Source organism: Uranotaenia lowii, unplaced genomic scaffold (assembly GCF_029784155.1).
Source record: "Uranotaenia lowii strain MFRU-FL unplaced genomic scaffold, ASM2978415v1 HiC_scaffold_480, whole genome shotgun sequence".
NCBI classification, from domain to species: domain Eukaryota; kingdom Metazoa; phylum Arthropoda; class Insecta; order Diptera; family Culicidae; genus Uranotaenia; species Uranotaenia lowii.
In genome coordinates this window covers 1-11,985 of record NW_026598401.1, presented here as the reverse complement: position 1 = coordinate 11,985, position 11,985 = coordinate 1, and the positions used below count along the sequence as shown (strand labels likewise).

The window sequence follows — 11,985 nt, the reverse complement described above, 5'->3', positions numbered from 1 at the left end:
AATTCTCGCGCAAAGCTGAGCCGAGAAACCTATCTTACAACTCTCTTGACCAAATTAAAATAATTTTGTATCTGAAAGTTACCGAAAGTGTTGTGTTCCATTTGGTAGAATAGAGTTTTATTATAATATTTTCACATTCGAGTTATGCTTCTTGAAATAACATTTTCGTGGCAAGCGAAAAGAAAATGGTAATCTTCGTATTTGGTCCGCAATGTGTTAATAGTACCTACTTTGTAAGTTTTAGAAATCCATATCAGTATTCCAAAATTGACGGTTATCTATTGTTTTTGCATTGTGGAACTCTATCATCAATGAAACTGAAAACAAATTTTACATACCTGCATGGGTCCTGGACCATTCGTGCAGGAATGTTTCGGATTCAATTGAAACTTCCCAGCTCAGCGTTTATAATTCATCTATTTCATCGTCAATATCGTCGTTATCAGCGTCGTTTGGGTCGCTTTCTTCACTTTCCGAATCGCATTCTTTTCCACCGGTAGTTTTCCTTCTTCGTTTTCCGGTACCTTTTCTGGGCGAAGGTTTAACACTTTTACCGGCATCAAGTGTTTGGATCAATCCCCGCCAGAAGTCCATCGGTTTGGCAAATTCGACGATGCTACGAAACTGTCGCGCCAATGCCAGCGCTAGTTCCTGCAATCGTTGTTTGGTTAACTCGACCATGGTTGGATGCACCCGAGCGATGTAATTTCGTACTTGACCCTCAAAATCGTAGTAGATGGCTACGGCTTTCTCCACAATTGTTATCTGCAAGAGAAATGTTATTAAAAATTATCGTTCGTTAAAAATTCTCTTAAGAAAGTCTTACTGTTTCCTGTTCGCTTTGCTGCAGAGCCATTTTTGCTCGGGATTTTTTCGCCGGAGATGGTCCCTCTTCCATGGGCGTCATGCTTGGACCCGGGACTTCTTCCTCGTTCGTCGACGTAGCTGCCTTTGCTAGCCGTGCTTTGTCCCGGTCCTTAACCATTACCATTTTGGTGAAAATATACAATAAATCTAACAGCGTATCGGCTCCAGCTTCACACTCAACGTACTTTTGTTGTTTCAGCTGGGTATTGATCTTATTGATGTTTTTCAACAGTTTTAGCAAACTTAGATCATCGATGTTGTCCACGAAAAAGTCGTAAATTAGGTTTCGTTTCCGTAAACTTTCCGGGTCACTGCCCGCCAAATCACACGGTTCGGTGTCGATTTCGGAGGCAGGAAACATATCGCTTTCGGCGTATTGCAGGTAGTTATTAAACACATAAACGCATTCCAACATGGAGACCTTCAACAGCTTTTCGTTCTTCGAATGCACGTACAATTGAATAACGTACAAAGCTTGCGCCGCTATCTGGCTATCCTCGTCGATTATGAGCTTCAAAATGTTCAGCAGTACCCGACCTCTCATTTTAACGTAGTCCTGGAGGATCAGTTCGTTCAGGTTGTTCAGCGCTACACTGCGCACCGTAACGTAGCTTGAGTTAAGCTGAAGAATCACGGTTTTGATCGAAGAATCGACCAACGACGTGTGCCTGAAATATTTGGATTTATAAAAGATTTCTAGACAAAAGTCTGACTGTTTTACCGTTTGCAAAGATCCGAAAATGATGTTATCAAGGTACAGATTATGCTCTCGTGAATGTTTTTGAACTTCAATATTTTACCGAAATCTGCAATAATGGTCGATGCCAAAGATCCATCGCGCAATCCAAACCGACTGAGAACCACGATTGTGACACATATTTTACGATTCTGATCCGTTTGAAGGGTAACTTAAAATTGATAATTATTTGAAATCTCAAAATTATTTAGATATCAAAACGAAAAAAAATCACTCACTTAGTTTTTCATCAGAAGCCACGTGCGCCAGATAATCCAGCATGGTAGACATGATCGTCTCATCCGGCCGGTCGTTCAAATCCGTGCAAGCCTCAACATAAGCCAACAAACTGATCAAATAACGTTCGCTGGACATGTGGAAGCTGGTGTAGTGGGACCGGTAGTGCAGTAGATAATCGCCGGTATTTTTGCGAATATCTCGAATCCAAGCTTCATCGACCGAGTCGTCCGACTTCTCCTTAATCGCGCAGCACAGCGAATAAACGTCGCTAACGAGCGAAATGGTAGTACTTCCAGTGCGCAACAGATCACTAAGGATCTTGAAAAGGTGGTTAAGGCCTGCTCTGGTGAAATCGTCCAACCATGCCTTGATAACACACAATATGTATTGCAGACATACCGGAGAATTGTACTGGAAGGCGAAACAAAAAAACAATTAGAAAAGTTGGAAAAAAATAGTTTAGTTTTAGAAATACCACATCGTCCTGCAGAATTTCGTTCATCGTTTTAATGACGACATCCGGGTTTTTGGATTTCATTTTTCCAGCAATAATCGAAAGTATAATCCAAGCCTCGCTACAATTCACGGTGACGATGTGCGATTCGATGATCATGAGATTTTTTTGACTGTCAAAATATTAGAAAAAAAAAGAAACATTAATCCTCTCCTAGATTTTATTTCTCAAAACTGTCAAAACTTACGTGAGAATTGACTTCTGAATCCAGGAATCCACGGCCGATTTCAACACACTTATCTTCCCGAGTACCAGAATCGACCGAACAATCATCCACGGGGTGAAAACTTTGCTGGAAGAAGAGTCCTCGAACCGACAGATGTTATCGAAAACGTTCACCTTCAAACTTTCCAGGGCCGTTTCCTTCAACTTTTGGTCGCTATCGTCTAGGAAAAGCAGCAAACATTTTGACCAAATTTTTATCAGCGGCAGATAGCTGGGGTACCGAGCGAGTAGGGTGTTGAGGACGTTCAGCGTTGTACGTCTCATGAGCATGACTGGATCTTTAGCCAGCTTTACAACCACATATTCGAACACGGGATCGTCTATTCGGTTACGGTTAAGCTCGACGATGCATTCCAGGCAAGAAAGGGCGATTCGACGTATTGATGATGTAGTAGAAAGTGTAGCCGAATATATTACATCGAGTAAAGACCGAAGTTTCTCCTCTATCCTTTCGATGCCTTTGATGTTTGACGTAATTTTGTGGTTCTGGGGCACCGAAGGCTGCTCCGTTGATTCGGAGCGTTCTTTCGGTCCTTTACTGGAGGTTAAATTAAAATTTAACGCATTTCTAGAAATTCCTAGCTCCAGTTCTGCCGTTCTATAGAGTTCTTCCATATCATTCATTTGAAGGTAATTCTTCTCATCTTCCTCTGCAGTAGCACAAAAGAATGTATCTTTCATAATTTTTTTCATAATTTGATTTCCATTCTGCAAAATTTTTAAAAGGCAATGGAAGGCCTTCAATTTAACAGTTGAATTTTTCTCAATCAATTTGTTGTACAAAATTTCAATCATCAGAATTTCTCTCGGAACTTCCGATAAGTTGTCCTTAAACAACTCCCAATCCACAGTACAATCTAAGCATGCAAGCTTGCCCAAAAAATCGACGATATTAACTCGTGCGGTCGTATCTGCGTGTCCTTCTATCTGCTTCAGGTAATCAACAATCGATACGTTGCACCGACTATACATTGCCGTTTCATACCGAACAGCAACATCGCTCAAGTAAGCATAATCATCAGGTCTAGAAAATACCTTCGGCGGATTCGTCAGAACCGACTTGATAAATAGTGTCAATACTGGTGGAGTATCGCTCGGATATTGGTCCAATAGTTTGAGGAAAAAATTATAAATTTGAAAGCATGCAGGCAAATTTTTATAGTCCAGTTTATAGAACATTGCCATCCTGTTGAATATCAGCTGAATCGTGTTGGAACATTTATTATGATCATCATGCTCCGGCAGACAAATGGCATCCAGCGTTTCGAAAACTTTATCGGTAACGTTTTCGGCTACATGTCGATTGGCAGTATGCTGGATAGCGTAGTTCAATACCGTTTTCAATCCATTGATCAGTTGCAATTTTACACTTGAACAGCCTTTGAGAGTCATGCATTTCAACAGAAGCTGTATCTCATCCATTATCTGTATGTATTCCATCAACAGCCGATAATCATAGTCTGATCGTTCCTTCTTCAAATAATCCTCAAATATTGGATCCATCAGTAGTTCGACTAGCTTGAAAACATCCAAGCATTTGATAAGCACCTGCTCATCGAACACTTCTGTCTGTTTTTGGCCGGGAATTCCTAAAAGGATCAGATAAGTTTTAACTGCTGCCGTCGCCAACTTCCGGTTTACTGTTTCCGTTGGATCATATTCTGCCAAACACACTAACCCATAGATTAAGGCCAACATCTGTTGCACCTCAATTTTCTTAGATAAATACTGCCAATTATCGTACTGATCAAAAACCCCTGCCATCTGTCGCACCTTTCGTGCTTCCATGCAAATATCATGCATTAACTCTATTAGCCCACTGTCGTTAATAGCTCCCCGAATGGAAGGACAATCTCTCAAATCCATTTTCACTGGATCAACATTCCTCTTCTTTGAAGAGGGTTCCCCTGAGCTGGAGGAATCACTGTCGGGATCCGATTCGTCGCAGTCCTCATTCTGTTCTGACCAGTTTGCCGGTGCCGCAACTTCCTCTCCGTTACAGATGGCTTCTATCCGATCGAACGTTAGCCATGGGTCAAAATACTTTGGTAGCAGATCCAGCAGCAGGTGTACATGCGGTGGCGCCATGGCTAATGGTTGTATATCCAAGTGATTTTGTTATAGAAACTTTATTTTATCTGGAAACGGAGTAAATCCTTATATTTTTGAAGGAAATTCGAAATTGGCGATGGGCGCGCTCGCGGTCCCGGTATACGATTTCTCGTGTGCTAAATAGAGAGAGAAATAGCCTTCACTCCAATTTCACTCCGATTAGCTGTCATTCTTATAGAAATCTGTGTAAGAGTAAAGAGCAGGCTTTATTCTTTTTAGCAGGCCCAATCCCAATTAAGCACAAAAATTACATTCCGGATCTTTTGAGCGTCGGGATGCGCGTGTTTACAAACATTTTTATTCCCTTTTTTCGTTCACCATCGAGTTCATCCGCACGGCGCTTTCCGGATGAACTCGATGAATTTAGACCTGGAAGTTCATTTTCGCAATTCAAATGCTAGCTACGTTCAATGCGTAACTTTTTTTCCCCTAAGGTTGTGGGAGATTTTTCATTGGAGCCGTAAAACCGAAATCTTTGAAATTTTCTTTTTATTCAGTCAGTTAGATTTAGACAAAACGGAGGCGTGGATAAAATTAATTGCGTCGAAAACACAAAGCATAGGGGAACGATTCCAACTGTACTACTATCTTTAAAATCATAGTTTCATTCAGCCAAGAGGTTCTTCAAACCATGATTTTCTTATTTGAAAACTTGTTCTTTCAAGCTGTAAACAGTAACTGTTTTATTTCTTAACAAATATAGATTTATTTCTAATCGTCGCACACCTTACAGGATGGATCGTACATTTCTTGAATCATTTTTGTTTTAAAACATTAGTTTTTTGGAACGATAAAACTTACCTCATTTTCATTTATCGCTGTTGTTAACTTTGGGTGGCAACTTTTCGAGCCGATAGAAATCTTTGCTGTTATCTTTATACAGGCTTAATTTCAGAGCGAAATCATCGGCCAATCCCTGAACTATGTTCATTTCTTTGGCAGTCAAACCTTCCGGTAGGGTCAGCTGTTTACTCTTCTCGTCCGACACGAATCCTTCCATTGTCCGTTTCATAATATCGGTGAATTTAACCTGCTCATCGGTAACCCTTTCATCTTTCCGTTCCTTAAGTCCGAAAGCCTTGGCGCAGATTGCCTTTTCGTCGTTGCGATGTTTCTCCCAGCGTTCATTTAGAACCTTCAGCTCCTTTGCAATGTCCCGGTTGGTTGGTTCCAGTTTTTGAGCTTTAAGTAAGCTTGTCTTGGCTCGCTGATAATCACCTAGGTTCATAAGGGCACGACCTTCGTGGAAAAGTGCTCGGGAAAGTGTGTCTAGATTTCCGATGCGACGAATTTCGTTAATCATTGAGCAAGCCCTTCGAGGGTTGTCCTTTTTGTTATAGCAAACTGCGAGACTGGTGTATAATTGGATCAATGTTTCGATCTGTTCCTTCTGTTCTGCTTCATCTTTCACTGTACAACGCTCCAGAAAATTTACTGCCTTGTGGTAGTCGTTTATGGCATTCGATACGAGATTCCGCTTGAAAAAGTCCTTAGCATGATTTCTGGTATCAGCCACTTTTTGCTTAACCACAGCATATGAGGATGCCTCCTGAGCTGTCAGATTATCTAGGCCTTCGGAATCTCCAGGATCGGTGAACTCGACAAGTTTGATAATCAACAAAGCGTCCTCCTTGGGTTTAATTCTAGGCTTACAACCCAGCTCCCCGAACAATACTTGGTAACCAATTACAAATTGCGCTTCTTCGCCAGGTTTCATAGATTTAACAGATTCTTCCAGCCCTTCCAAAACTTCACCTTTCCCAAATGTGAACGTTTTAAACTCTCCTCGCATGGATGTGGAATCAAAAGCATAGGGTTCCTTCTCGAAGTACAAATTATAATCGACGGTAACGCGTGCCCGCTCCGGAACCAACTCTTCCCCAACACCCTGTTTCGTTATGCGCTTGTAGATGTACTCCGATACCATGAACATCTGCGCCCGCAGCTCATCGAAGCTCCGATCCCAGGGATTCATGATTTTGCGGTGGTCGTTTTCGTCCTCATCAGCGCTGCCGTAATCATCCGGCATGAAAAACTCTTCTCCATGGTCGTTGTACTTGGTGCTGATCTGAAACTGAGCGCCATTCTCCCCTAACAAATCGCTGATGTTCGATGATAGTGATTTCCGTGAAACAGAAACTGGTTAAATATCATACTAAATGTAAGGGATCGTGTTACTTACCGGATGTTGAGTGCTTCTTCCAGCACGAAACCCTCGGAATTCATGGCTTAAGAGGATATTGGGCTATTTTAATTGCAGATTTTCCAAAAAACTTTAGAACGCATTAAATGATGCCGCTTTATGACAGGATTTCTGATACTTTTTGGATGCGGATGAACAACAGTTCATGCATTGGTGCTAACGTTAGAATCCAGACCGCGAAAAGCAAAAAGAGAACATCACGCCAAGGGAAATAAACTCAGATGCATGGGTAACAGCACTAAAGTTGCACAATTGAGTTGTTTTTGGCTTTGGTTTCTCGTGTAATGAATAAAATCGGGTAAAATACGTTTTTAAAAGGCCTTCTTCCCGCATGAATCAGTATTATACAATGACTATTCCCATTATCTTCTTCCCGAGACACACAAAAGATTACTTCTATAGTTTTGGATTATTAATGTAAGATAAGGCTTATCATTTTTTCGTGAAATGGAATCGTTTGGACGCACTTTACGATACAGGGAACGGGTCGTTAAGTAGAGTAACCATTCAATTTTTTTGCTTTTTTCTACTCACTCCAAGCAAGTTGGATCATACATGTTATCTTTATCTAATGATCCAATCATCCAAAAAAGACGATACAGCTTATCTTCAACCAACAATAGAAAGATTCCAACCCGTACTGGGGTTTTGATTATTTTATATTATTCAAATTAAATTCCCGGAAACTAGAAACAAATGTTTTATTAATCAAATTCATTTTATTCGAAACTTTTTACAGTAAATACATACAATTTCATTTGTAATTCATCATGTATTTCGGACCTTATAGGAATGTTCCGGAAACACCTTCCGGGTGTTCCGAAAAACACTTCTATCGTTTCCGTTTTTCTTTTCACGAATGCAGATTATGTATTTTTTACCTTTTTTCACTCGGTTGTTTGGCGGACTCGCAGCTTCCTGAGTTCGTCCGGATGAGCGACATGCTTCGCCTTCGATCTGGATGCACCAATTGGACCATCCGGATGTTGCATGAAGCACATTCCGGTTGTTCATGTTGAAGCCTTGCACTTTCTGGATGTTGTTTCCTGCTGTGCTTGCCCTGGTTCTTGACTTAGCAGCTTTCCGGAACACCACCCCGAGTCGAATTCTTTCTTCGAAGCGATTGGTGCCCTATAATGACATTAAAAATTTAACATTCCCCCTATACAATGAGGTTTTCACTTACCTTCATCACATGCGTTGTCGTCATCCCTCGAAGCTTCCGCGTAGTTTTGGAGAGATTGTTATGTAACTTTCTCCCGATTCTGGATCCAAAAATAACTTTTAACAAAAAAAAAAGGAATTTTTGTAAAAATAACGTGTGTTGACATGACAGCAGAAAATAAGAGGCGTGTTGCAAAAATGCTCAATCTGTTTCCGAGACGATTAGTCTGATCTTTCAGATATAATTTTGTATCATTAAATCGCGTTGCAAAAATAATCAGTTTGATTTACGAAGTATTGATCGTATCTTTCAAGAATGATTTTATCCGTTTTAGCAAAAGCACATTGAGCCAAGACGCAAGGTGAAACGATAAGATTAGTATAATCAGAAAGGAATAATACTGAAGATTCGGTCTATCATATTTTACTATGCGGGTAGGCTTTGTAATTGTTGAGCAATCAAGTCGTTTCTAAATATGTGTTTTAGTATACGATTTTTTGTTAAATAGATCCTTTTAAGGTATAGGGGACCTTCTCCTGCTATTGCTGCTAGTGTGTTCAAAGGTGTTGATTTTGAACAACCTGTAGCTATTCTAAGACATTGTCTATTAGTTACTTCCAGTTTTTCAATGTAAGTCTTGCTAGCTCCTCCATAGAATATTGAACCGTAATTGAGAAAACCTCCATACAGAGCTTTGTAGTATAGCATCATAACCTGGGGGTTTGCTCCACTTTTTATGCTTCCGATGACCTTGAGCATTTTCTGTCTATCGTGTATTTTGTCGATCATTGTTTTTATATGCATGCCGTATCTTAGTGTTTGGTCTAGGGTTATACCCAGGTACTTATAACTTCTAACTGTTTCTAATATTTCTCCGTTTATTCTAAGATTAAGAACCTTCGCACTGTTTTTGAAGATCATAGCTTTTGTTTTGGTGCAGTTTATGACGAGTCCAAGGTTTGTGGCTTTTCTTACAAATACTTCAATTTTTTCTTGCATTTTCAGTATTGCTTGATTTTCGTTCTTAAGTCTAACCAATTTGAGAAAATCGTCCGCAAATTGAAGTGTTGCTTCGTTAGGGTCTAGATTAGTCTCATGGAGGCTTGAGGTGTAGATGTTGAATAGAGTGGGGGATAGAACATCACCTTGTGGTAGTCCACTTGAAACTACATGTTCCACTAGTCCTTCTTCTGTGTGGATAATAGTTTTTCTATTTACTAGAAAATTGTAGATCCACGTGATACTATCGGGACTGAAGTTATTTGTCGTCATTATATTTCTCAGTTTGCTGACGTTTATTGAATTGAAAGCATTTTTGAAGTCAAAAAATACTCCAATTACCGTCATTCCCTTTCTTTTGCTTTCCATTATAAAATTTGTGGCATATGTCACGCAGTTTTCTGTGGACATATTTTTTCTAAAACCGAAGGAAGTATCAGGTAGTATTTTGGAGGAATGAAGAGTTTTATTGATATCCTCTAGCACTGCTGTGTTTAGTGTTTTTGTGATGGTAGAAAGTAACGCTATCGGTCTGAAGGAAGTAACTTCGTTTGCTGGTTTATCTGGTTTGAGTATAGGAATGATCTTTATCTCTTTGAGATGGTCTTGGAGATATCCTTTTCTCCACATCTCATTCAAACATTCTATGATTTTTGTCGTACTTTTCCAATCTAACATTCGAAGCATATCATATGTTAGTTGATCAGTTCCCGGGGAAGATCTTTTCGGTTTTTTATTTATTATGGAAGTCCATTTAGCTAAGTCTATTATGCAATGTCTGGTACTTTCATGTGGTTGTGCTGTCGCTTCTCTACTACTTTCTCCGAAATTAATCAGTAAAAATTCGCTAGCCAGTCTTTGATAGGATTGTTTTTTATATTAACTACTGGTGTAGCTTTTAAACCTCTCACAAGTTTCCAGTTTTGTTTCATGTTAAGTGGATCTATTGAACCTGCTAGTTCTTGCAATTTCTCTCTTATATGCTTTAATTTAGCTTTTTGGAACTTGGCTGCGCTTTTTTTCCACTCAATTAAATTTATGCTGTTGCAACATTCGTGGTATTTCTTTAATGCGCTTTGTTTTTCTGCATATAGAGTGGATAATTCAGCACTCCAGTAATATTTTGCAGTATAATCACTTGTTTTTTTATTATTTTTTAATATCATTTTGGCTTTTCCTGAGAGTTCTTGAAGATTTTCAAATTCCCAATGTTGTATTTTGGCAATTTGTTCTCTAATCGATTTTCTGTCATAATAAGTTTTAATTTTTCTACTCCATTGGAGTTCAAGTAATATTACTACAAAAAGATGTCCGCTTCCTCCAAAGGATTTTGGTTGAGTTGACCATTTTGTGAGGTTGTACAAGTTTGCTGAACATAAAGAAAGATCAATTGCACTGAAATTTTGATTGATTATTCCAGGGATATAAGTTTTATCACCTGTGTTAAGCAACACGAGGTTTGAGTCAACGATAGCTTCATGTACTACTCTACCTTTTCCTTGGGTTGTTTCACATCCCCATAGCTCATGGTGGCTATTAAAGTCTCCACCTATGACAACTTTACTGTAATTGCTGAGTTCTTGTAGGAGAATTGTCATGCAAGTTTTAAGTTCTTGTACGTTTATGCGAGGATTTACATAGACAACTACCAACACAAGGTCTAACTTGGTCAATGTTACACAGTAAACGAAAATTACCGAGTTCGGTAATTTTTTACCGAAATCCTAACATGTGTAAATCGTTAAACTGTTCGGTAATATTTTCGGTAAAAAATAAACGAACATCGGTAAATGAAGAATCGATTTACCGATATTCGTTTATTTTTTACCGAAAAAAATACCGAAGATTTTAACGATTTACACATGTTAGGATTTCGGTAAAAAAATTACCGAACTCGGTAATTTTCGTTTACTGTGTATGCCTAATGTTTCAAACTTTTCTGTTGTAGTTAAATTCAGTCTAGTAAAGTGAAATTGATCACGCAAATAAATTCCCACTCCTCCATAAGAATCTTCACGTGGTGCTAAAATATTATGTTATCCTGAAATGGAATATCGTTTTGTTGTAAGATGGTTTGGATCTACCCATATCTCTGTTAAAAGTACGGCTTCAAATTTATTTGTATTTAGTTCGTGGATGAGTTCATTTTTGTTTTTTGATAAACTTTGAATGTTTGATTGTAGAATTTTAAATTTTGTATCCATGTTTGTGTTTGTTTATGTGCCATCACTATGGCTTTCAGCAATGTTTTTCAACTCCCCAACAATGCTGGCTGTAATCTCTTCTCCTGCTATGCCGTGATTCTGAAGAATCTTTGCAATCTTTTGTATTATACCTGCGATCATGACTTCGTAGTTTTGCTTTAACACTGATTGTGATTGTATTTCGTGTCTAAGTTTTTCTGCTTCCGAAGTACGATGATTATTTACAGTCCTTTTGTTATTGTGTTCTTCCTCTTCTTCCTCAAGCCTCCTCTTTTTCAAAAAATCTCGTCTAGATAACCCTAACAAGCTAGCTACTCCAGCTTCTTCTTCTACTGTTTCGTTTGGTTTATTTTTTCTACTATTTGTGAATATTTTGTTGTGTTTTTGGTAATTTGGTTTTGTGATTAAAGAAGCTTCACTATTTTTTTTTGTTGATCGGCCCTGAGTCCCTTTAACTAACACCTGAGCAAAGGTTTCCGGTAGCACAGGGTATTCTTCTGCATTCCTGAGTACATCAAATTGGTTGACTGTTGGGATGTTGAAGTATTCTTTCGCCTCTTGATATGTGATGTTTCGTCTTGCCATAAGTATTTGCGTTTCCGACTCCTTTTTCCTACGGGGACAATTCCTGTCCGTCGTAATGTGGCCCTCTTGTTTACAATGGAAGCAATATGATTTCCTTGAGCAAGGCTCGTGGTCTTCTGTTGCTTCGGCAGTGCA

At 39.1% G+C, this 11,985-nt stretch overlaps 3 protein-coding genes across 4 annotated transcripts; all 3 read right to left on the bottom strand.

The window, feature by feature from the left end:
• Positions 1-221: 221 nt before the first annotated feature.
• On the bottom strand, positions 222-5,059 carry LOC129760174 (condensin-2 complex subunit D3). Of its 2 annotated transcripts, XM_055757777.1 has the most exons (7): positions 4,946-4,963; positions 2,545-4,876; positions 2,319-2,469; positions 1,843-2,254; positions 1,589-1,775; positions 827-1,535; positions 222-765 (listed from the first exon to the last, which is right to left on the bottom strand). In XM_055757777.1, the coding sequence occupies exons 2-7, from the start codon at positions 4,668-4,670 to the stop codon at positions 406-408; spliced, it is 3,945 nt and encodes a 1,314-aa protein (XP_055613752.1). In that variant the 5' UTR covers positions 4,671-4,876; positions 4,946-4,963; the 3' UTR covers positions 222-405. The 2 variants fall into 2 exon arrangements, with proteins under 2 accessions (XP_055613752.1, XP_055613751.1); XM_055757776.1 differs by having other exon boundaries at positions 2,545-5,059.
• Positions 5,060-5,239: 180 nt separating this feature from the next.
• On the bottom strand, positions 5,240-7,013 carry LOC129760176 (inactive peptidyl-prolyl cis-trans isomerase shutdown). The gene is made up of 2 exons (XM_055757779.1): positions 6,877-7,013; positions 5,240-6,796 (listed from the first exon to the last, which is right to left on the bottom strand). Exons 1-2 carry the CDS (start codon positions 6,918-6,920, stop codon positions 5,503-5,505), a joined length of 1,338 nt encoding a protein of 445 aa, XP_055613754.1. The 5' UTR covers positions 6,921-7,013; the 3' UTR covers positions 5,240-5,502.
• Positions 7,014-7,274: 261 nt separating this feature from the next.
• LOC129760179 (uncharacterized) lies at positions 7,275-8,215 on the bottom strand. The gene is made up of 2 exons (XM_055757781.1): positions 8,084-8,215; positions 7,275-8,028 (listed from the first exon to the last, which is right to left on the bottom strand). The coding sequence occupies exons 1-2, from the start codon at positions 8,105-8,107 to the stop codon at positions 7,666-7,668; spliced, it is 387 nt and encodes a 128-aa protein (XP_055613756.1). The 5' UTR covers positions 8,108-8,215; the 3' UTR covers positions 7,275-7,665.
• Between the last annotated feature and the right edge of the window lie 3,770 nt (positions 8,216-11,985).

What these genes read in the sequence shown, in the direction of transcription:
- LOC129760174 (XM_055757776.1), bottom strand. Translation starts at nt 4,670, where the DNA reads ATGGCGCCACCGCATGTACACCTGCTGCTGGATCTGCTACCAAAGTAT. An exon ending in GGCTTCTGATGAAAAACTAA is followed by an intron (nt 1,776 to 1,842) that starts GTGAGTGATTTT and finishes ATCAATTTTAAG; the next exon opens with TTACCCTTCAAACGGATCAG. An exon ending in AGCAAAGCGAACAGGAAACA is followed by an intron (nt 766 to 826) that starts GTAAGACTTTCT and finishes TTTCTCTTGCAG; the next exon opens with ATAACAATTGTGGAGAAAGC.
- LOC129760176 (XM_055757779.1), bottom strand. Translation starts at nt 6,920, where the DNA reads ATGAATTCCGAGGGTTTCGTGCTGGAAGAAGCACTCAACATCCG. An exon ending in GAAGAAGCACTCAACATCCG is followed by an intron (nt 6,797 to 6,876) that starts GTAAGTAACACG and finishes ATCGAACATCAG; the next exon opens with CGATTTGTTAGGGGAGAATG.
- LOC129760179 (XM_055757781.1), bottom strand. Translation starts at nt 8,107, where the DNA reads ATGACGACAACGCATGTGATGAAG. An exon ending in CGACAACGCATGTGATGAAG is followed by an intron (nt 8,029 to 8,083) that starts GTAAGTGAAAAC and finishes ATGTCATTATAG; the next exon opens with GGCACCAATCGCTTCGAAGA.